The sequence below is a fragment of the Sphaerodactylus townsendi genome, linkage group LG02 (genome assembly GCF_021028975.2).
Source record: "Sphaerodactylus townsendi isolate TG3544 linkage group LG02, MPM_Stown_v2.3, whole genome shotgun sequence".
NCBI lineage: Eukaryota > Metazoa > Chordata > Lepidosauria > Squamata > Sphaerodactylidae > Sphaerodactylus > Sphaerodactylus townsendi.
Genome location: NC_059426.1, coordinates 160019606 through 160040769, shown reverse-complemented (window position 1 = coordinate 160040769; position 21164 = coordinate 160019606). Strand labels below are relative to the sequence as shown.

General features: G+C 43.8%; 1 protein-coding gene across 6 annotated transcripts in view; it reads right to left on the bottom strand.

Moving 5' to 3' along the window:
* Window positions 1-21164, bottom strand: part of EVL (Enah/Vasp-like) — a 225227-nt gene that overhangs the window by 25042 nt on the left and 179021 nt on the right. For 5 of the 6 annotated variants that reach the window (XM_048485386.1, XM_048485384.1, XM_048485382.1 and 2 more), the window contains exons 4-5: window positions 10202-10265; window positions 5261-5319 (exon numbers count right to left, since the gene is read on the bottom strand). In XM_048485386.1, coding sequence (XP_048341343.1) covers window positions 5261-5319; window positions 10202-10265 — 123 coding nt within the window. Of the gene's footprint in view, window positions 1-1592; window positions 2641-5260; window positions 5320-10201; window positions 10266-21164 lie in introns of those variants that run through there. The other variant, XM_048485381.1, reaches the window with a different exon arrangement.

The window sequence follows — 21164 nt, the reverse complement described above, 5'->3', positions numbered from 1 at the left end:
GGGAACCTGCGGCTCTCCAGATGTTCAGGAACTACAATTCCCATCAGCCTCTGTCAGCATGGCCAATTGGCCATGCTGGTGAAACTGATGGGAATGTATGGTCAGAAACATCTGGAAACCATTTAGCACAGTGCATGGGTTCTCTGCCCAAGCAACAAAGAACACTTAAGCACAGCTGGGTCTTAGCTGGCTCCTACCGTGTCTGGCCAAGTTCCAGTCTCAATTCTTCCCCCCTGGCTTTTGTTTGCCAACACGCTATCGACAGACGTTGCATCCTTCTGGAACTCAGCCCAGCACGGTTGGCTGCCCTGATCAATAGACTCTTACAGAAGACCTCAGAATTGAATCCCCAGACTCAGAAAGGGACCAATCCTTAAATAGGTCAGAACTAAGGGAGTCTGCTCCTCCCAAGATCTTAACCAGAAACTTTCTGGTTCCTCTCTCAGTCCTTCAGTTGTTATGTTAAGCTGGGTCTCAGAACTGGGTGCACAGCTGCACACTATCTTAGCTGCAGGGTTCTCTGGATAGTAGCCTACATAGCCTATCTTTCCCATAACAAGTTACAAGTCTTCCTGAAAGGCTGACAGAAAAATGTATGTGATAGGCCTTTTCTGCCGACTGAGGGAAAACAGATCTCCTCGCCCCGTCTTCTATGATTTACAGAACCAGGTTTGTTTTAAATGACAAACCTTCCCCTCAGTTACTAGATGTTCTTAAAGGCTTTAGATTTGCTGCTTTGAGGTAGGTTTGGGGTGAGCAAGAAGAATACAGAGCTCACTGAGGCAGGAGTTGCATATAAATAACACAGAAGACTGATTTATTTACAGGGTGTTTTCACAGAACCAGTCAGGAGCACAGGTCTCCAGATATTAAAAGGAGAAACCTGGATGAAGCCAGAGGTGTAGCTCCAAGGGGACAGGGGTGCACGATGCACCGGGCGCACACCCCTGTGGGGGCGTGGCGAGGGCGTTCCAGGGGCATGGCAGGGGCGTTCCAGGGCAGGGCAGGGGCGTTCCAGGGCGGGGGTGTTCCGGGGCGGAGTATGCACTGGTGCACTGGACACTTTCCCCCTTGCGACGCCTGGCTGAAGGGATTGAAGCACACACATTTTAGGTAGTTATGGCTTCAGAGCGTGACATATATGTTCTTTAATGCTTTCAGGTGGAAGTAGGCTAGGCTGGATCCTCTCACACACACAGGATTCCAAACATACCAACCTGCCCTTTCCCAAGAGTCCGAGTAAATGATATAAGATTTGCTCATTACCAAAGACAGGCCTAACAACAGGGTACACTATTCTCTACCAGAAATAGGGTCATACCACCCTGCCATGCTACCAAGCAGAGCAACCCTTCAAACTGATCTCTTGCTGGGGCAAACCCAGACCACTGTTGCCCTCTCCCTGAGCCAGATTGAAACTCTACTTGTGTCCCCCTTCCAATGTTCCAACCCTCCTCTGAAAGGCGACTGGGTGCTGCAGGACTCCCCTAGCGCAGCTGTGTGGCCGTTTTTCCCTTCAGGAGCAGGGCAGCCTCTTATCTATCATGCCAACCAGTGGAAAGCTAAAGTTTCATTTCAAGCCAAGTACTTACTCAAGTGGGAAATGGTTGATGAAGTCATGTAAGGAGGGGTCCTCTTGGACAAATTCACCTCAGACACAGCAGCGTAATGGGGAGGTAATGAGACAAAGTGTGACATGGACTGATATGGATGATGCGGAGCATGAGGTGGAAGTTGGGAAGGCTGAGGAAAAGCCTGGATGTACGACCCAGTTGGGGTGGTTATCACAGGCAGATGTGAAATGGGCACGGCTTCCAAGTACGAGAAAAACCCCTCATCTGTTCTCTTCACCTGGGTCCTAGAGGAGACTAGAGGAATTTGTGTGGCTACAGGTTCAGCCGGGTGGCCATTCAGACCTAGATGAGGTACATTTCCTGAGGCATCTTGGACCGCTGTGTCTGTAGACCCTCTGATTCTGCCATTCTGGGCTGGAATCACAGGAAGGACTACTGGAATATGGGGTTGCAGGACCAACCCCTTTTGTATAAGGGGTGTGACGGTCACAGGAGGAGAGGGGGAATATGACAGAGAGGAACGTCGGATGGGCTGCTGAGGGGTGAAGGGATAATGGGAAGCCGGTGCAGGTGGCGGGGATAAAGAGATCTGTTTGGTGGTCCTTCTAACAGGCTTGTGGCCTTGCCATAATGGATAATAGGATGCACTAGGAGGTGGTGAGAGATCAGAGGCAGAATGCTGGTGGCCAAGTAGAGGGGATTCCCTGGCTGTGTGAGGGGACAGGATGGATGAGGCTTTGTTAGTGGGCTCGGGAAGAGGAACAGAAGCTGAGGAGACCACTTTGGCATATGAAGGTGGAGGAGGAACAGTGGCAGCAGAAGTGGAAACGTTGTAGTTACTGTAGTCAGGAGGAGGAGAGTGGCCATGGAAAGGGGAAGAAGAGACTTTAATCTGAATGGTAGAGACTGAAAAGAGCAGAGAGGGGGGGAAAGGGAGAAAAACAGAATAAAAACGGGTTTGTACAGAAGATTGAAAGAAAGGATGATGGTTAGAAGAAAAGGGATTAAATAAATCAAAAACCAAAGTTAAAAAAGGGGTTAGTACAGACATTGCTTTCAGAGGACGTCTAACCAAGACCAGAAAAGCTGCTAATTCATTTAGTTAAAAGCCAGCACACAACACAACACAGCCTTGTCAATGACCAAGACGCACATGCCCACACCCTGACTCAGTCTAATGGCACAGTCTCCAGTTCTGTGTCATGCACTATTACTCTCATAGAAAGTATACGATGTGGAGAAAAGGTCAGAGGCGCAGCTATAAGGGAGTGGGGGGTGCGCTGTGCCCCGGGCGAGCGCCGATGGGGGCAGAAAACTGCCCCCGCCCTGCCAGGCCTGACCTCGCTCCACCAGCCTGACTTGTTTTCAGCAGGCAGAAAACTGTTTTCAGACGGCAGAAAAAGGTAAGTGGGGAGAAGGGGAGGGGCATGGCAGGGGGTAGGACTGCGGGGGGTGACGCCCAGGTGCTATTTTGCCCTGGGTGCCATTTTCTCCCCCTACTTCCCCGGAACAGGTTGGAGTTAGTGTGGTCAGCTCCCTGGCTACACTGCAGTGGGGAGTCATCACATTGTCCCCTCACCCCTATGCTGTCCTCAAGGCCATAGATACATTATTGGAATGGCATGGAAAATGGCAAGACCAAAACAGCAATCAAATCAGCAAGGCAATTAAAAAAATTACTTTTCATCACCCTACACACAGCTCACCCCACACACAGCTCATTGTCAAGGGGGCTGACAATAAGCCAACATAAGACGAAGGATGTCTTCATGCTGAGGGTTAAAATGGCTAGGAGCCATGGCTCAGAGGTATTGCAACTGCTTAGCATGAAGCAGGGTCTCCGTTTGACTCCCAGCATCAGCAGTGACAAGGAACAGTTAGCAGGTAATATGAAAGGCCTTTGCCTGTGACTCTGTAGAGCAGCTGTCGGTCAGAGTACAGAAAGTCCACAACTTACAAACCAGTTGTGTTCTAAAAGTTACATTGTAAGTCTAGTGTATTGTAGAAGGCTTTCACGACCGGATTCAACTGGTTGTGGTGGGTTTTCCAGACTGTGTGGTTGTGGTCTGGTGGATCTTGGCACCCATTTTCTCACAGAGATACATGTAATGGATGTATTGGGTCTGCAGTAAAAGAGCTCGATTCAAGTCGAGTAGCACTTTCGAGATCAACAAGATTTTTGTGGTATAAGTTTTTGAAATTCAAAGTATCCGATGAAGGAAGCTTTGACTCTTGATAGATTGTTGGTCTCTAAGGTGTTACTGGACTTGAACGTAACATGATGTTGCTTATATCTCTAGGTTAGCCCATGGAGGTCTATTTAAACCATAACGTAGCTAAAATTCTGCATGGAGAAACAGAACAACAATATCTTGCAACACTATCCAGTAATTCGACAAGATAGACAATCAAATAACTATAGAATAAGAAAACGTTTCTGTTAATGCTGGTGATGTTCTGCTTACAGAAAGCAGTCCTTGTTACAGAAGGATGAGCGGCAGACTTCCAAGTTTTGGAATGTTTCAGGAACAGCTGTTACAAAGACACTTAGAAGGGAGACGGTGGTGACTAACATAAATCAATTACTTTCCTCCTCCAGCCTTGCTTAGTCTCCCTTTAAAAAGTTTGAATTCAGTGGCACCTTCAAGACCAACAAAGTTTTATTCTTGGTATAAGCTTCCGTGTGCCTGCACAGGGTGCATGTGCACGGAAGCTTATACCAAGAATAAAACTCTGTTGGTCTTAACGATGCTAATGGACTCAAACTTTTTTCTGCTGCTTCAGACCAAACACAAATACCCACCTAAATAAGCCTCCCTTAGCGTTTGGTGACCTTCTACTCCCTTGTCGTCCTACCTTGGTCACTTGTCCCTTCAGTGACTGCCCCATTACTAGTTCTGAACAAGTGAATCGCTGGCTGGTCTCTGCTGCGATTGCTGAGGGCTTCTTGTGTGTAAGTCAGAGACTTACTGTAGACCAGAGGTCTTCAAACTATGGCCCTCCAGATGTTCAGGAACTACAATTCCCATCAGCCTCTGCCAGCATGGCCAAGTGGCAGGGCTGATGGGAATTGTAGTTCCTGAACATCTGGAGGGCCATAGTTTGAAGACCCCTGCTGTAGACAATACTGGCCTTCACAGACCAACGATTTGACTTCGCATAAGGCAGCTTTGTGTGCTCAAATGCATCTTTGGACCCTTCTAGTGTCTTTTGTGCCACATGTGTATTATAATGCAAGACAGGATGAGGAAGAGGGAAAGAACAAACAACTGTGGCAGAACTATGGCAGCCCCAATTGGTGGTGACTGGTTACCAGGGTGCCTTTCCTACTCCCTTTTATAACAACAACCAATATATATTTGGCATTTGTGTTTCAGACAAACTGAAATCAAAGGTGACTTGTGGGTGTGAAAGGTCATATTTACCAGCTGCTGAAATCCCATTGCCCGTGAGAGGTACGTTTAAAGGCTCTGCACTTTTAAGCTTTCAGTTAACTCTTTGGAAGCGTCCCTCTGTTTTCTATTACGCGTTTCCTTTTCTGTCTCACCGAAATGTTTTCAAACCACAGAATAATTCCAGCGATATGCAACAGGCCAAACTGTATCCATAAAAGCAGAGGGAGCAGCCAAGGGTTAATCAAGGCAAGGAGGCCAGACCTGCGTTGCGCCCGAGAACGTGTTACATGCCTGTGGTAGAAGTTCTTCTTTCCAGAGATTCCTGGCGCTGCTGCTGCTCCATCGCCTGCCTAAAATAGAGGGGGGAAATTAATCGAGTTTCAGTTTAAATAAGGTAAAGTGTGCCATCACATCGCAACCGCATGGTGTTTTCAAGGCAAGAGATGAGCAGAGGTGGTTTGTCACTGCCTTCCTCTGCAGAGCAACCCCAGTCTCCCATCCAACCATCGTATTTTAGCTCGAATACATTTAACCAAATGCTCCCAAGAATGAGGGAGGTCACTTAAAAAAAAAAGCCGATACTTCCTGCACTGCTTGCCCAGTTTGGTTGCCTCCAAAGTTGCTTTTCTCTCTCCCATGTGACAGCTTTGAGATACAGAGAAAAAACTGTCTCTCACATCACTTCAAGTTTGAAGGAGGAGTAGTAGTTTGAATTTATACCCCACCTTTCTCTCCTGTAAGGAGACTCAAGGTGGCTTACAAGCTCCTTTCCCTTCCTCTTCCCACAACAGACACCTTGTGAGGTAGGTGGGGCTGAGAGAGTTCACAGAGAACTATGACTAGCCCAAGGTCACCCAGCAGGAATGTAGGAGTATGGAAACGCATCTGGTTCACTAGATAAGCCTCTGCCATCCAGGTGGAGGAGTGGGGAATCAAACCCAGTTCTCCAGATTAGAATCCACCTGCTCTTAATCATTACACCATGCTGGATCTCTTTTGCCCAGTAGACCTTGAAACATCAACTCACACTAGCTACCACCTAAGCTAGGTAGCTCTCCTAAACATTCAGAGTGTGTTTTTAAAAATAAAAATGTTATCCAATAAAAAGAAACCAGGTGTTGTGGGTTTTCCAGGCTGTGTAGCCAAGGTCTGTTCGCTTTTGCCACTAATGTTTTGCCCAAATCTATGGCTGGGATCTTTAGAGGCGTGTCCTGGTAAGATGTGTTTCTCTCCATGGAGCAACATATGAGAAGAGAAAATAATTTCCACTCGTAACGACCTCCCTTGATGAGGCAAACTAGATGTGATCCAGAAAAAGACAAGCACTCATAATGCACACTGCTTTTCTGGGATGTGATTAATCTACTACGTGTTGTAACTTTGTACCTGGACCACTATCTGGCTTTCAGGTCCAGGAGTAGCAAAATATTATAGTTGGTTTTTGAAAAGCCTTGCTTCACAGGATCAGTTGCTTTTTATTTAGTAACATTATTTGTAGTCTGCCTTTCACACAAGACAGATTTACATAGAGAAACAACAAAATGGAACCTTCACGAAACCTAGCCCTCCGGTTGACCACAGAGCTGGGTGATCTGAAAACGGCTGAGAGATATCTAGAATGGAGTTGGCGGAGAACTCGTATTGACTCTGACAGCTCACGCTGTAAAGCTCATTGTAAGACCAATCAAGTGGTGGTGATGGTGCAAAGAAAGGTTACTTCTATTAAATTACTATTAAAACATCAGCTAGTTCATGTTCGTTCCAATTGTTCAAGATAGCTCAGCATCTGCTGATACCTAAATCTGAGGCTCTAATGGCCCAGGAACAGACGATTAGCTAGGATGCTTTTGCCAAGTTTTTTGCTGATAAAATATCGAGAACATGCTCTGATCTGGATGCCATAAATTTACGGAAGAAAGGCCTAATACACCACTGGACTAGTATCGCATCCTTTTGACCCAGTTTCCTTGATGGATGTGGACAAGATCCTAGGATCTATGGGAAAAATCCCTACTGAAAAGTGATGAGCCAATTATTTTCCTGCCTCTAATCTAACCTTTCTGGGCAACGTGATTGAAAGAGCAGTGGAAGAGAAGACCAATGTACAGCGCATTACATTAACCTAGTTTCAGTGTTACTGTGGCATGGATCCAGGTCAGTCATATCAAGGTACAAGACTATCTTATGGACTGGGCTCAGTTGGAGGAAATCCCTTTTTGCAGCTGCATTAGTTTACTTCTCCAGTAACAAAGCTGGATCCACTATGACCCCAATCCTGAGTCAACAAGGGTCAGCTGAACTTCATCAGAAGACGAGAAAACAATGTCCTTCAAGGTCTCATTGCTCCTAACCAGCATTATCTGCCTTTTCAAGGGTTTAGTTTCAATTTGTTCACTTTTAGCCAGTTAACCAGGCAGCAGTTCAAGACCTCCACCAGATCACCAGGAAATTTGGATAAGGATATATAGTGCTGTTTATCGTCAGCATAATGATCACAACCAACACCGTATTTTTCATACACAGAGAAAAACAGCATCCCAGGATCTCATATTTGGAGCATTACCTGTCTCTCCAGTTCAGGCATAGCAAAATATGATAGCTGGTTTCAAAAAGTTCCACTTTTTGGGATCTATTACCTGCCCACTCTGTCATTTTCTACTTCAGAGCAAGCAAAATGATACAGGGAAGATGTATATGCCAGTTGACATGACTACACAGAAGCTTGCAGTTTCAAGTAATACCCACCAGAGGGCCTTTCCAAAACTAAGCATTCTGAAAACTGATGGCTAAATTATAATCTGACCTCTCTTTGGTTAATTAAAAAGCAATGGGTTTACATATTAATATGAACAATATACTAGAACTCCCTTTTAGAAATTACAATGATGTAAAAAAAGAATAATTTCCTTCTGTTTATACCACAGAAGGTTGAATAAAATATATACAATGAAAATAGTTTCAAAACACATGTCATGCTATGTTTTAACAAAAGCATTTAGCAAAAGCAAAATCTGATAACTTATGTGGCACTTTCAGAACACTGAATAAAATACACTGAAATCACATGCGAGATACATTTGTAAGGTGATGTACAGCGAACCACCCTCTTGTCTCCTGAAATGACCACTCTGAGCTAATGCAGACATCTCAAAGGGAAAGAAATCAGGGTTTTGTCACCTTTGGCCCCAAATTATTTATTTATTTTAAACATTTTAATGTTAAATACACGTTTGTTTATATACTTACATAACACTAAAGCAGTCATATGTCTAATTCTGACATATGAACAATATGAACCGTGTTGTGCGGATTAAAATACCCACACAAAGGTACAAAAAATGGCAATTTCTTTACAAAACTGGGGGGGGGACCCCATTTGCTGAGTAATCATCATTTTTTTTAATTATGGGGTTTAAAAGAACCTCAAAGCATTGTCAAGCATTGTCTATGGAAGAGTAGACAATGGCCAATGGGAGCACTGGCAGCGGCGAAGCATGAGCACGGTAGAAAACAGATGGGCAAAGAAGGACAGGCAGGCAGGGCAGGATTAAGAAGGAAGGAAGTGGACAGTAGTGGGAGACACCACAAGCCAGAAATGCACTCAAGCAGGCAAAGTGGCGGCAGCAGCTGGAAAGAACAAGGAGCAGTGCAGCTCTTCCCTTTTTCTAGGGGATGCTCTCTCCAGGGAGAGAAAGGAGACAGGCAAGCAGCAGTCCGGAGGACGCAGATACACTTCTGCTTTTCGCATTTCCTGAACTCCTGTCACTGCACACAGGAGAGAAGGCAGGCAGTGGCAGCAGAAGTAGCCAGGAAAAAGGAGGCATTGCTGCTCCTTGCTTCTTTCTCCTTCCCTCGTTTGCTGCCTGATCCCCTGCCCACCAGTGGAAAAAACACAGGCAAATGGCAGAAGAGGAAAGAGGGTGAGGCTTCTCACAGGTAATCTGTTTTTTTAATATGAAAATGTATAAACCCACTGTGTTGGGATGATCTTAGCACGCTATCAAGGTTAGGGCACTTTCTTCCTAGACTTCCCCTGACAGCTCACAGTCCAGTCAGGGAGCTGGGGCAGAAAAATACTTTTTGCCCCTCTCTGATAGTGTGTCACCACCTCAGATAAGATCTCCCCCTGCCACTGTCATCCGAGATCGACACTACTAGAATGAATTTCATTAGTGTGCCAAGCAGCAAACCTATGAGGAGGAGGAGGAGGAGGAGAAGTGTTTGGATTTATATCCCCCCTTTCTCTCTTGTAAGGAGATTCAAGGTGGCTTACAATCTCCTTTCCCTTCCCCCCCCCCCCCCCCGCAACAAACACTCTGTGAGGTGGGTAAGACTGAGAGAGCTCCAAAGAATTGTGAATAGCCCAAGGTCACCCAGTTGGCATGTGTTGGAGTGCACAGATTAGAGAGCAGCAGCTGGGCTACAGGGGGCCCGGGGGAGGGGGCAGGGGGAGCAGGCTCCAGGAGCCAGCTTGAAGGGAGACCGGGAGGGGGGTGGGACGTCGGGTGTGGCCTCACGTTTTTGGTCACATCTTTGGCCCACGTGACTGAAAGGCGTGTGCCTGGGGACATGGGTATCCCCATGTCCCTAGGTTGGTACGCCTCTGGTCACAGGCATGGATTCAAAAGACCATATGGTAAACTACATGCATTCCATGCAGCTTTGGATGAAACTCCTTTCCCCATTTATAGAACAACAGAGTATTTTTATCAACAAAGCCCTAAAATGGGACAAACCCAAAACATTGTTTTGTATTGATATCTGCCAAAGATGTATCTTGGTTGTAGGCCAAAACCACAATTAGGAAGTTTATTGCTACACGAACTTCTACTTGTGGGACAGCATCACCTTTCTTGTAGAGTTTCCTATTGCTCAATTGCACTGACTGAGACAGAATACTATGACTCAGAACTATTATATTTTTTGCATCAACATACGAAATTGCACACCCTGCCAGAACTCTGGCATGATTTCAATGGACCAGGCCTTCAGAAAACAATAGGTAAGCTTACTGCGGATTTCCATGGGATAAAATTTCTATTCACACTGTCAAGTCTGATAATTCTTCATTTGTTGAACCATAACACATTTGTACAATTTCCCATCTTCATGTTAATTTCCTGATTGCTCAAGGGAGCACTCTAGGTTTTAATTATTAGCAACAGCTGTTTGTTTTATTTTTTAAAATTACCTCAAACTGCATTTTCCCCAAGGCAGATTTTGGCTCCTTACCTTCTCTGAACGTCCATTTCATCTGGAGAAGGTCCATTTTGAACCTGGCGTTGGGTTGTTGGACCTGGAAGATATTAAAATAGCAATGCCATTATTAATAATGCAAAGGAGTAACAACATTCCTAAAGTACTCTGAAGAATAAGAGGCTATTAAAGTCAAGTTAAGAGGAGTATACATGTTCTGTTCCCCAAGTAAAACAATCTGAAGGTGCCCTGTTCTTGGCCGGAACACAGTGGGAGACACATAAGCAAGGTGTAACAGTTCAAAACAAGGTTTATTGCTTATAAGAATTGAGACCCTAACTCCTCCCAGGGTCTGACTAAGATAAGGTACTTGCTTGACTGGTGAACAAATCTGAATTTGTAAACTTTTATTCTTTCTTGGCTCCTTTCAAGAAAGTCCACTTGTCTTGCTTCCTCTTGGTTCTCTCAGTCTTTTATCTGGATTCTATTTTCTGTTGATACCTTAACTTTATGTTCTCTAGACTATATACACTTTAGTCTATGCACCACAGGTGTAACAGATATTGCAGCCTTCCAACTCCCTAGGCACCTTAGACTGACTGAGCTAAACAGGGGCATTGCTGGGTAATGAAGGAAGACTGCCTCTAGGGAAATATCTTAAAGGGACAGGGTCTAACTACAATTCCCTCCCTTAGAATACTATACAAGGAACTAACCCATTATAACTATGGGGAAACTGATGCTTAATAAATAAAATAATAATAGCTTCTCTGGAGGCATAACAACACATGATAACAACAACAGGTGGCCAACCATGGTAGACTAAATCTTTATCACTGCAAGATGTTAATCTAGCTTTTTGTAATGTCTGTTTTGGTTATCAAATGAGCCAGAATCTTCCACAGTCTCTGAGATGCTAATACACAGGCTCCATGGGAAAGAGGACTGAGTTGAAATTATGAGGAAATTTCAAGTTACGAGGAAGCTACAAGTTATGAGAAAAATCTGACATTTTCAGTCCTCCTCAAAAGGCAAACAAAGGGGTGAAGGATATATTTGTTTACATATGTGAATGGGTCATTGTTATTTGTAATGAGATGTTCGTAAGGTGGTTTCAATTGTCTGTCAGTGGTTTATATTGTATTGCAGTCTGCCTCAAGCCTTTAGAAAAAGGCTAGCTAAAGAGCGCCATAAAATGAATAATTGTGGGGGAGACTTGGTAGGCAAAGGATGTTTCATGCTTTTCTACTCATTTTCTTTTCAAATATTTCCCTGGGCCTTCTTAATAAATTAATTCTCCCCCAGCCCAGGTCCAAACAATGAAGGAAATTCAGCTGAGGGAAGGTAACTTGGGAACCTTTTCAGGAGGGAAATTAGTAGCCAAAAGAAGAGCTAAACACCCCCTGTTCCTTCTAGATTTTCTATTAGAAATGGCTACTGTGCCTCTGCATTCATTTTACTTCAATACCTGTGAGTTTGGGAGCAAGCTGATTGTCAAAGCATTGGGTTGCTTTGCCCTCCAACTCTTTTACATTGGTGGTCCCTATACAAAATGGCTGCTATGGGAGGCAGAGCCATGTCCAGCAGAGAAGGGGATTAACTTAAACATGTAACCTGAGGAAAAATAGCGGAAAAGACAATAAAACCAGTACTGTGGTGACAGCTGTTGCCAAAGCATTATTTTAATCTGTGCTGCTAATCAATCTCTAATGTCCAATCAGAAGCCTTCCTAGGCAAGGGTCAAATCTAGGCCCAATCCATTTTCTAAAGCATTTGGTGGCCCTCAGGAAAGCTGCTGGCAGGCACCACAGTGCCGGCATTAGTGACTCCTGTTCTAAAAGTTGTTCGGACAGTATTGCTCATTTGTTTTAAAAAGTAACAGCCCTCTCTTCACAGCCCACGTGAGGAAGCTCACAAAATGAGACAAAAGAAAATCATTAAATCGTTAAAATGAACAACCATTACAAACCAGTCAATAAAATACATAAGCATTAAACATGTGGCAAACTATATGATCTTTATAATAATCCTCGGACTTGAAGCAGTTTGTAAAAATAATATAGCCTGTATAGGGAGGGATAGTATATAAACCTAATGAAATAAAGAAAAATAAGATATCAAAGTCTTAGGTTAATCCTGAAGAAAAATATATATTTTGGCCTAGCAATTGAAACAGTAAGTGCCAGGACTGCCTCGAAGGACAGGGCATTCCAAAGGAGGCACTATCACCGAGAAAGCTCTTGGTATAGATCAGAGGTCTGCAACCTGCAGCTTTCCAGATGTTCATGGACTGCAAATCCCATCAAGCCATGCTGGCAGGGGCAGATGGGAATTGTAGTCCATGAACATCTGGAGAGCCACAGGTTGCAGACCCCTGGTATAGATAGAGAACAGAGCAAGCAGACTCTGACTGCTGGTTGCTTTGCACTGAATCTCTGACTGGTGTGTTTTTTCTTTGCAACACCCCTACCCCCTTCAGAATGAGATATAAGAGGGATCTCCATTCCTACTTGTTTTGGATGGAGGGAGCATTGACAACTCATACCCTGAAAATCTTGTTGGTCTCAAAGGCATCACCAGACTCAAATCCAGCTGTCCTCCCCTCTTAAACACCTCTTCCTCCCAGAACACCCAGTCATTAAATAACAGCAACCCATGTAGAATTGGAACTCAATTATATAAAGTTCGCTCTTCATTGAAATTCCTGCTCTCTTTTAACTGGGTTGGCACAATTCTGTGTGCTATTAAAACATGAGCAACAGCAGCAATTAGTAAGCACCCTGAAGATATCTTCTGAGGTTGTTATGTGACCTATCTTCTGGCATGACACTTTTTTGGGAATCAGCCCAGAAGGTTAACTTTTGCTGCTGAAAACAATGATCAGGAAGGAGGCTGCATATTCCCCACTAGACTGTTCTCTTTTTTCTTTGTTGGATTTGGGTCTTTTGCAATTCATTCAGGAATTATACTGCTACTGCTTGAAGTCTCCTCCACTGGTCACAGTGTAATAAAACCCCTGGATTTTGCAGAAGGATCCTATGACTCAGCCTTGGGCATATTTCTGGGAACACCAACACCGGAAACATGCTATATTAAGTTCTGTGCCCACTTTCAGTGGATGACAATTAGTCAGAGCATCTCTTGGACTGGAGAACTTAAAGCGGCCTTCATTTTGGCACCTGCTACTGCTGTTTTATCCAAGGACTTTGGAAAATACTCATCAGCTTGTTTATGACTCAGGCACATCGCTACTGTGCAATAACTAAACAACGACAGCTTGGCTAGAACTCCCAAGGTCACCTGTAAGCCTAGCTTTCTAGTACTGGAACAGTCCTGATATTTGACTATGCCTCTTCTACCATTATTATTTTTCCCTGCAAGGAATGAATTATTTACTGAAAGTCTCTCTCATCCTTTGTCTCGCTCTCTAGGACTCTGGGAACGACCTTATCCCATCTAACTGATTTGGTCATTGTTCTTCTTGTCAGCAACACTGGTTGCTAATAAAGATCCCCTGTGGTATGCAGAAAAACTTTCGGTGGGGCCATTCAGCATTTCTGCTAAAGAAATTGTAGGCAGAAGGACCTCATTTTGACCACTGAAAAGGCTACGTCAGAGACTGTGGGCCCCAATCTGGACAGATAACCATGCAAGATGGGAGCTAATGAGAAATCAAAGCATTTTTGGGAAAAGGACTCAATTGGCCTGAACTCCAAGGAAACTCTGAGCACAGGCACACTGGCTTAAGGTTGCCTCCAAAACAGGCACCTGACAAACAATGCGCAGTTGAGTTGGCAAGGAAGGACAGGACTGGGTTTGAGAACTTCCCTCCCAGGCTGACTTCCCTCCGCACAGCATCCTTCAAAGTGTGAGGCTCAGTTATTTCTTGCAGGCAAGTGGACCATGAAGAGTAGAAAATAGAGGGAAGAGATTAACTGGTCTCTAAGGACACTTGGGAAGGGAAGGCAGTGTGGTATAGCCTGATCTTGACTCAGAAGTTAAGCAGGGTTGATACTTGGAAGGGAGACCATCTATAACATTCTGCAGAAGGCAATGGCAAACCACCTCTTCTTCTCACTTGCCCTGAAAGCCTCTTGCTGGGGTGCCCATAAGTTGGTTGCAACTTATGTGTGTTTAGTTATTTATTAAATTTATATCCTGCCTATATCCAAGATCTCTGGTGGCCGCAACATTAAAACATCCCCATACATAAAATGCTGTCTAGTCTCAGTCAACATATGGCAATCCGGTAGGGTTTTCAAGGCAAGAGATTAACACAGGTGGTTTGCCATTGCCTTTCTCTGCATAATGACACTGGTATTTCTTGGTAATCTCCAGTCCAAGTACTAACCAGGGCTGACCCTGTTTAGCTTCTGATATCTGACAAGACCAGGCTAGCCTGGGCCATCCAACTTAGGGCATATATAAACATAAGAACATGTGCCTTTGAGGATGTGTCCATTTAAGCTAATCATCACTCACATCCAGTAAGAGATGCACTGTCGCTTTTCTTCCAGACTTCAGCAGAAGATCTGACACAACAGTCCCAGGGATGGCTCCATGGAACCAGGGACTATCATCTAAGTAAGAAGATCCACATGAAAAGCAACCTTCTGTCTAAATAGCACTTGCCCAATCAGGAATCAAGAGTAAGCATCCAAATGTGTAGCCAAGTACAACTGTGTTATCACACGGCGCTGCTCCCAATGTGACATGCTCATTCGAATGACGACTCCATTCAAGTACAATGTTGTAGACAGAGATCACATCCACTGTCTTAATCTAGTTGAAGACATGCACACAGAGTGGCTTATCTAAACAGGGGTTAAGAAGTATGTGTCGAGAAAGAAGAGAAAAGAAGTGGGAAAAGTTCTCCTTCTCTGTCTTGTGTTTTCCACTGGGTTTACATCAAACACTTTTATTTTCAAAGGACCACAAACTGAAACATTGTTTTGTGGGTCGGAATTGTATACTTATTTGCTGCATTTATTCTCCACCCTTTAACCAAAATACTAAGGGAGGAATACAAAAAAACATTAAAATATTAATTGGCAACAACCTAGAACTACAAACCACAAACCCGTTTTTTAAAATTCAGAACCACTAAATAACTGCCAGATGAGCAATAAAACCATAAACTTCCACTATTGTACTTATTTAATAAAAATAGCAGAATCTAAAGCCTTCCTTTAAATTCCTCCCTCAGAAGATCTTCTTTGACTGAATCTTTTGTGATGGGATGCTCTATCAAAAAACCAGGATATATTGCCCACTACGTTTATCTTTAGAATTACATAAAGTTGGAAGAGACCACAAGGGCTATCAAGTCCAATCCCCTACCATGTCTTCTTTGGAGGTTTTTAAACAGTGGCTGGATGGCCATCTGTCAAGGGTGCTTTGATTGTGTATTCCTGCATGGCAGGGGTTGGACTTGATGGCCCTTGTGATCTCTTCTAACTTTATTCTATCCTATTCTATGTGTGATGATCTGAGCTCCTTTGGAGAAGATCAGGATAAAAAACATAAAATGAACAAACCGATTACAGTACTGAATGAGCTGAATTCAGAAACAGCTTTGCTCCCTAATTTCCAGTGTTCAGTTTTGGCATTCTGGATCATGCACAGTGAACACATCATGGTCAGTTCTCTAGATGTGATCAATGCTTTGTAGGAATGGGAAATGCACATATTTTTCTCTGAATGTACAGCTTTTGTATGCATGAATACACTTTCTTAAAACTCTGGAATTCTCTTCACACATACCAAAGCAATAAGGGTTGCCATTTGATTGCTGGCACTCAATGGGGCAGGGAGGGAATAATGGGGGAAGGAACCAGCACACCACAATGCCACTTCCAGTTGGCAGAAGTAATAACATTACATCATGCGATGGTCTAGAAGTTATCCAGAAACTCTATGGTGAGAACCATGGAGTTTCGAGTGAATTCTGGAGCATCCCATGATGTGGTGAAACCATTTTTGTTTATGGAGCCAGAAGTGATGCTGCAGTGCTGCGAGGCACCATTAGGGTAGGTCTTGCCCTCGCAATTCTTCCTGCCTTACACACAGTCAACACAAAATGCATAGGTCAAGAAAATCACATCTACATTACACACACTTGTTACGTGCAGTTGCAGCACCAAAATCAAACATCTAAAAAGGGCTCTATGGGAAAGTCACATTAGAATACCCTGGGAATCACCTGCTTGTTTTTGGAAACTGCAATGCTCCAAGCCAGACCTAAGTAATTTAGCAGCTGATCAATTATGCTCTAGTGAAATACAGGCTAATAAGCCTGCCACCTGTTGCTGGAATATTGCCAAGTAGCACCATGATGCTTCACATTCTCTGTACTAAGTAAGGGCTGTTGGAACTTCACTGCAATGATCAACACACTCTGATGTTTACAGGTCATTGAGGGCGTACAAAGATTCTCCCCACTTTTTATGCTTAACAAGAGCATGAGCAGCAGCCAGAAAGAATGCACAGTGGAGGTGCACAATCCCCCTTTCCCACGCATTAAAAATAATAATAATGTGACAGAATTTCCAGGGCACTCAGATTTGAAATGATACACAAACTAATAATACGCTAACTAATGAAATGATACATTAACTAATGATACACAATTCAGCGACATTAAGAAAATGAAACCTCAATCAATCAAAAGCATAAATTCAAAAACTAAGCAGATACATATGACATTTAAAATTATAAAGTAGCTCTGGTATCATTCTTGTTATTTAAGTTAGAGGTTTTTTAAGTGGCAATGAGCAGGATTTTTTATTTCCAAAATTTTGTTGCATTCATTTCAAATGTGGAAACTAAATAGTACCTATTTTTTAAAAGCTTTGGACAGGATTTTTTTTTTAATGTACAAGTTTCTATAAGGCCCATTTTTATAAATGAACAGCGGAAACTAAATCATGCCAATTCAAAAGGGCATTCAACCTGTCTGCGGCTTCTCTAATCCCTCCCCCTGGCTCTTCCTTAATTAATTAAGTGAACATTTTTAGAAAAGAGAAGTAACACAAATATTCATTGTGTCAAAGTGAAACACGAAAAGGCTATCCTAACCAAAAGTCGGAAGGATAAATGCAATCCGACTTGTGCTCATAATATCTCCTAGGAAGGAATTTCTTCCTAAATTAGTTCATCAAAACAACAGATTGCATGGTGAAATGACGCATGAACAATACTACAGATTGCAGATAGTGGGTTGCATCAACAAATGCTTCCCCAAATTAAGGAAAAAACCTCCCCATTTCTCATCTCCTAGGTGCTGACTCTTTTTTTTATCTAGAAAAGTGCAATTCCCCCATCTGCAGCCTGAAGTGGCCCTGTCCAGGAACCATGTGACCTGTTTGTGTAGTGGATGACCTGGCTTACCTGTCCGCCTTCTGAAGCTATTTATTTATTTATTTATTTATTTATTTATTTATTTATTTATTTATTTATTTATTTATTTATTTATTACTTCAATTTCTATACCGCCCGATCCCCGAAGGGCTCCGGGCGGTGAACAACATAATTCAAAACATTAACAGGAGCAAATCCTATAAATACAATACATAGGCTCCATCAGTAAAACATCTTAAAATTCATATAAACAGCGGTCATATAAACAGTTAGCAAATAAACAAGAGGCGTCCAAACCCCAATTAAAACCTACCCCCCAAAAGGGGGGGACGGTAGGCCCCTCAATATGAGGGACTCTGATGTAAAAGTGCCAGACAAAGAGCAGTGGGGGGGGGGGCACCACATCAGCGGCTGGACACTCTAAAGGCCCGGTGGAACAACCACTTGCGGTCTTACCAGGGGCCTCCTCGCAGTGAACTCCACCAAGGGTTCCATGCGAGGGCTCCATTAGAATATCAGTTGGAGGAAGGGTGTTCCACCAGGCCGGGGCCAGGGCTGTAAAAGTCCTGGCCTGTGTGGAGGCCAGCCGCATCATTGAGGGGCGGGGACCACCAGCAGATTGGCCTCTGGTGAACGCAGAGGCCGAGTAGGGACATATGGGGTAATTTAATGGGGTTTAATGGGGTAATTTAATGGTAATTTAATGGGGTTTTAATGGTAATTTAATGGGGTTTAATTTAATGGGGTTCCTCTTGCCTCACTCCTCGCCTTCTCTTGTAAACTGTCCGCTGGGTCATGTGAGGATTAGCATGTTTGTGGACAATCTGTGTTGGACAGGAGTGATGGGCCTTTTCCTGATAGTTCAATTCTACAGACGGCTTCTTGTCTCCAGTATGGGAAAGACCATTCCCTACAAACCTTACCATTTAGGTATACATTTCTGAACCCTATGAGTTAAAACCTGTAAAGCACTGGGCACCTTTTCATCACCGAGCTACCTCGAGTCCTTGTTTGAGGCAGGGTAAAAATGTTGAAAGAAATTTAAATAAAGATTCAAAATAGTGATGGGGGTTGGGACCCAATGTGAACTAGCCCAAGGAGGATATTGAGTGATTGGGAGGGGTGTGTGTGTGTTTCTGAATAGAAGAATGTAATCTGATCCCATGGGCCAGGAGTCCTCAACCTTTCAAAGCATGGGAGCACCTTTGGAATTCTGGGAGAGATTGGTGGAGTGCAACCACAAAATGGCTACTGCAAGAAGCAGAGCTATGAACACATCCAGAGGAAGTCCAAGTGCAGGGATAGAAGAAGTGTACTTTTAAAAATTCACCGAGGAAGAGAGAATAAAACCAACACTTGTGATGGCTTCTGATGCCAAACCATAACTATTTCCCTCTGCATAGCCAGCGAGATGCTCAACAGCCAATCAGAAGTCAAGCTAAACAAGAGCCCAGCCTGCTTTTTGAGAACACTTGGAAGGTGCCAGGTGAGGTATTGGCATCATGTTGGACACCACTTCTGTTCACTATGCTCCTGCCTGCTGACCTATGAGACTCTTTCTTTCACATGAGTGCCACCAACTTCTCACTGAATTTGACAGAACCAAAGAATGTCCAGTCACCCAACCTGTTTGCTTCATTTGAATGTCAAGGTCTTGTTTACCAGCGTCAAGCAAACCATAAAAATGTATTTGTTGAGTTGCTTTAATGCTCTTCGCACCATCTCTAAGCACCAAGCAGAATCCTACATCTCCCTGTCTACATTTCACCCATGTTACAGTGGGTTTGTGACCCAACAGGAAGAGGAAAAGGAACTAACCATAAACATGAGTCTTGTAGCACAAGCAACAGCATTAAATCCAACTGAGAAAGTTTAATTTAAAGCAATCACATAACCCACATGTCAAAAAAAGTTACCAGTTTTTCTCACTTTGGTAAACTCTTTAAAAAAAACACCCTTTAAACACAACTGAAATTTTTGATCTAGAGAATGAAACAACACCCTGCTCAGAATCTATACTACTGAAGACAGTCAGACTGAATATGGTTTTATGTTGAAAATTAGAAAAAAGTTGTACACAGTATTATTGGTCTACACCCCCCCCCCCAAAAAAAAACCATACCAAAAGGAGGAGGAGATATTTGGATTCATACCCCACTTTTATCAACCACAGAGACTCAAAGTTGATTACAGTTTCTTTCCCTTCCTCTCCCACAACAGACAGGTAGGTGGGGTTCAGAGAGTTCTGAAGAATGTCAGGTAGGTGGGGTTCAGAGAGTTCTGAAGAACTGTGACTAGTCCAAGGTCACCTAGCAGGTTTCATGTGTAGGAGTGGGGAAACAAATCCGGTTCACCAGATAAGCGTCCACTGCTCATGAGGAGGAATGAGGATTCGAACCCGGTTCTCCAGATTAGAATCCACCACTCTTAGACTGATTCTGCATGGGCCAAAAACAGCTGTGTGAAAACGGTTTGAAAACAGTATAAAGCCTTTTACGCCATTTGAAACCCTTTTACGCCATTTTCACACCGTTTTCACACTGCTTTTTTTGGTCCATGCAGAATCAGCCTTAGCCACAACACCAAGCTGACTTAACTACTACATTGCTCTTAACCACTACACCATGCAATACATTTTTCCCAAAGCTTGGTTGATCCTAATAAAAAGTATCATGTGGATTATTGTGTGTATCCTTTACAAGGATGTAGACAAGGGGGAAGTTTCTCGGGTTCAAACCCCCCCCCCCCATTCATGTCCAAAGCTCCGCCCCTCCGTTTGTGGGTTTTTAAAACATTTTTAGTGTTTTTTGGTTTTTGGCCTGCAGGGGGAGCATTGTTTGAGCTAGCAGCACCAAACTTTCAGGGATTGTTTGGGGGACTCTCCTGATGATACTACCCGGGTTTGGTGAGGTTTGGTTCAGGGGTCCGAAGTTATGGACTCCCAAAGGGGGTGCCCCCATCTTCCATTGTTTCCAATGGGAGCTAATAGAAGATGGGGGCTACACCTTTGAGGGTCCATAACTTTGGACCTCCTGAACCAAACTTCACCAAACCCGGGTGGTATCATTAGGAGAGTCTCCTAAAGATACCCTGAAAGTTCGGTGCTTCTAGCTTAACAATTGCACCCCTGACAGCAGGCACGCCCCAAATTTCCCCAGATTCTCCTTTTAAATCCATCCCCTTTGGCATGGATTTAAAGGGAGAATCTGAGGTCCTCAGTTTAGAAGAAGAAGAGTTTGGATTTATATCCCCCCTTTCTCTCCTGTAGGAGACTCAAAGGAGCTTACAATCTCCTTGCCCTTCCTCCCTCACAACAAACACCCTGTGAGGTGGGTGGGGCTGAGAGAGCTCCAAAAAGCTGTGACTAGCCCAAGGTCACCCAGCTGGCGTGTGTGGGAGTGCACAGGCTAATGTGAATTCCCCAGATAAGCCTCCACAGTTCAAGTGGCAGAGCAGGGAATCAAACCCGGTTCTTCCAGATTAGAATGCACCTGCTCTTAACCACTACGCCACATCGAAAGTGATGCTGTTTCAGGATGTGGGAGAATCCACCCCCAAACAGCATCACTTTCAATGTTGTTTAACTGGGGACCCCAGATTCTCCCTTTAAGGTGGATTTAAAAGGAGAATTTGGGCTCTC